Source organism: Eimeria tenella, genomic scaffold (genome assembly GCF_000499545.2).
Source record: "Eimeria tenella Houghton genomic scaffold, Eth_scaff3026, whole genome shotgun sequence".
Classification (NCBI taxonomy): Eukaryota; Apicomplexa; class Conoidasida; order Eucoccidiorida; family Eimeriidae; genus Eimeria; species Eimeria tenella.
Window position 1 is genome coordinate 1 of NW_013542895.1, and position 2978 is coordinate 2978.

At 63.5% G+C, this 2978-nt stretch overlaps 1 protein-coding gene across 1 annotated transcript; it reads right to left on the reverse strand.

The window, feature by feature from the left end:
• Positions 1–43: 43 nt before the first annotated feature.
• ETH_00034225 (importin beta-3 subunit, putative) lies at positions 44–2662 on the reverse strand (the record flags this gene model as incomplete). The annotated part of the gene is made up of 5 exons (XM_013375960.1): positions 44–208; positions 390–683; positions 1046–1508; positions 1708–1840; positions 2044–2662. 5 exons carry the CDS (start codon positions 2660–2662, stop codon positions 44–46), a joined length of 1674 nt encoding a protein of 557 aa, XP_013231414.1.
• Positions 2663–2978: the final 316 nt, after the last annotated feature.

The following is a 2978-nucleotide window of genomic DNA, read 5'->3' on the forward strand; positions in this document are numbered from 1 at the left end:
GTGCCTAGCTGGGAGCCAGCCTGGCAGCCAGCTAGCTACCTAGCTAGCTAGCCAGGGGGAGACTGACCGGGTCGGAGAAGCAGCGGACTAGAGGGTCCAGCAGCTCGTGAGTGTACTCGTGCTGCACTGTGGGGGCGTGGTCGAGGGCCAGCTGGCCCAGGCATTGGCAGGCAGCAAACCGCACGCGGTAGTCCGTGTCCCCCAGCGCCTGCAGCAGCAGCAGCAGCAGCAGCAGATTGCGTGCAGCAGCAGCAGGTAGCAAGCAGCAGCAGCAGCACACGGACCCGCACGCAGACCAGGCGCAACACCAGCAATGAAACCAACACCAGCAGTACGACCAGCAGCTGCAGTAAGACCAACAGCAGCAGCAGCAGCAGCAGCAGCAGCACCTTGGCTACAGTGTGGACGACAGCAGCGAGCTGCTGCTCGTCGCCTTGAGGAAGATATTCTGCAGTTTGGGCGATGGCCATGAGAGCCACAAAACGGAAAGTCCATTTCTCTTGTTCTAGAAAGGGTTTTATGGCATCTGCGAGCAGCGGCAGCAAATGCGTAGCAGCAGACAGACTCTCCCGCTTCGAGTTCCTGCTGCTGCTGCTGCTGTTGCTGCTGCTGCCCTCCTCCTCCTCGAAGCTCCGCGCCAGCCGGTCCAGACCCTCCTCCCCGATCCCGTACATCCGCTGCTCCTGCACGCAGCACAGCCACAACACTGCTGCTGCTGCTGCTGCTGCTGTTGCTGCTGTTGCTGCGGGCACAATCCCTATATAAAGAAACGCAGCAGCGCCAGACAAGCAGCAGCAGCACCGCCCTCCCCCAACGAGCAGCAGCAGCAGCTCCCTAACCACCACCACCACAAGCCCCAGCACCACACCCAGCCACAGCAGCATCAGCAGCAGCGAAATGAGCAGCAGCACCAACAGCAGCAAAATGAGCAGCACCAAAAGCAGCACCAAAATGAGCAGCAGCACCAACAGCAGCAAAATGAGCAGCACCAACAGCAGCAAAATGCCCAGCAGCCGCAGCAGCAGCAGCAGCAGCAGCGGCGCACGTCGTCGTCCTCTTCGCCGGACTCGAACCAGGGCTTGTACTCTTCGCGTTCAGCCTCGAGCATACACCTGAGGAGAGTGTTGAGGACTTCGCGCAGGGTGTCTGTACACCCCAGCAGGCTCTGCGGCCTCATTTCTGCGTAGCACAGCAGCGCCTCAATGGCGAGTCTTCGCACAGTTTCCGTGCCTTCCACCTTGTCTGCTGCTGCTGCTGCTGCTGCTCCTGCGACTGAGGGCGTTGCTGCTGCTGGGGCGGCTGCGGGGGAGCCTGGGCCTGCTGCTGCAGCAGCAGCAGCTGCTGCTGCTGCTGCTGCTGCGTCCGCAGCAGCAGCAAGGCCCGGCAAGCCCTTCCCTGCGTTCGCTAGCGCCAGCAAGTAGTTCAGCAGCAGCGGCAGCTGAGGCTTCAGCAGCGCAGCCCCGCCGCCCCTGTCCGCCTCCACCAGCTGCACCAACAAACCCACCACCCTGCAGCAGCAGCAGCAGCAGCAGCAGCAGCAGCAATAACGCAGCAGCAATAGCAGCAGCACTAGCCGCAGGTTGTGGGCGGGCAGCTGCTGCAGAGGTCCCAACCGAGCGCCAGCCGCAGCAGCCAAACAAAGCACTAGAGCAACCGCAGCAAACGCAGCAGCAGCAACGGCAACAGCAGCAGCAGCAGCAGCCTCACCTCTCGGCCACCTGGAAGTCCGGGGTCTCCCCCGGCTGCGTCTCTTCGCCTGCCAGCCGCAGCGCCGCCTCAGCAGCAGAAATGACCAGAAGGGACACAGGGCTTTCTGCAGTCCCCACCTTTCTGTAAACACCTGCATGCAGCAGCAGCAGCAGCAGCAGCAGACAGCTGAGCAGCGGCGCTTGCGGCCACTGGGCAGCAGCAGAAGCAGCAGCGGGACGAGCGCCGCAGCGGCAGCAGAGAAGCCGGAGCGCCGCTGCAGGCGCAGCAGCAGCGCTGCCGCAGCAGCGGCAAAAGCAGCAGCGCAGCAGCAGCAGCAGCAGCAGCAGCGCGGACTTCGCTGTCCGTCCTCGACGAGGGCGACGAGGAGGGAGAGGGCCTCGGCGTTGGTCTCAGCAGCAGCAGCAGCACTGAGGCAGCGGCGGACAAGGGCCCCCAAGTGGGTACTTTCTGGGGGGCCCCCCAGCTGGGGCCCCAAAGCGGGAATAACTTCTGCAAGAATGTGGAGGGCCCCCTGCTGCTTGTGGGGTTCGCTGCTGCTGAGGAGCTGCAGCAGCTGGGGCCCCAGAGTGGTCCACTGGTCCTCTGGGAGGAGGTCGCATGCAAGGTCTGCAGTGGTGCTGCAGATGTTGCTGCGGACGGTCTTGCTGCTCTCCTGCTGCAGCTGCTGCAGAAGCGTCTGCTGCACTGCTGCTTTTGCTGCAGCAGACAGCCGGCCCCACAGGTGGGCCCCCCCCTCCAGGGGGCCCCCAAAGGCCGAAGACCGCAGCAGCACAGCAGCCTGCAGCCGCAGCTGCTCCTCGGGGTGCCCCGAAAGGGTCTGCAGCAAACAGCTCACGTAGCTGTCTGCTGCTGCTGCTTTCAAAGCAGCAAGTTGTGCTTCTGCCTGCCGCCGCACTGCAGCATCCTCGGCCAGCGTGGCCTGCAGCAGCTCGCAGAACTGCGCCGCGTCCATTGGCCTTAGGGTTTAGGGTTTAGGGTTTGGGGTTTGGGGTTTGGGCTTTGGGCTTTGGGAGGCCGCCTCCAAAGGCCCTCGCAGCCACAGCTGCAAACCCTGCAGCAGCTGCTCGCTGGAAGGCGCGGGAGCCCCCGAAGGCCCTCAGCTGCAGCAGCAGACAGCAGCAGCAGGGGCCCCGCCAGCCTCGAGGCGCTGCAGGGCTAGGGTTTACGGTTTAGGGTTTGGGCTTTGCCGCTCGCGTTCCACAGTTCACAAGCCAATACCCTTTTAAAAAGCAGCTCCTGCAAATTACTCAAACCCCGAAAACCTTTGC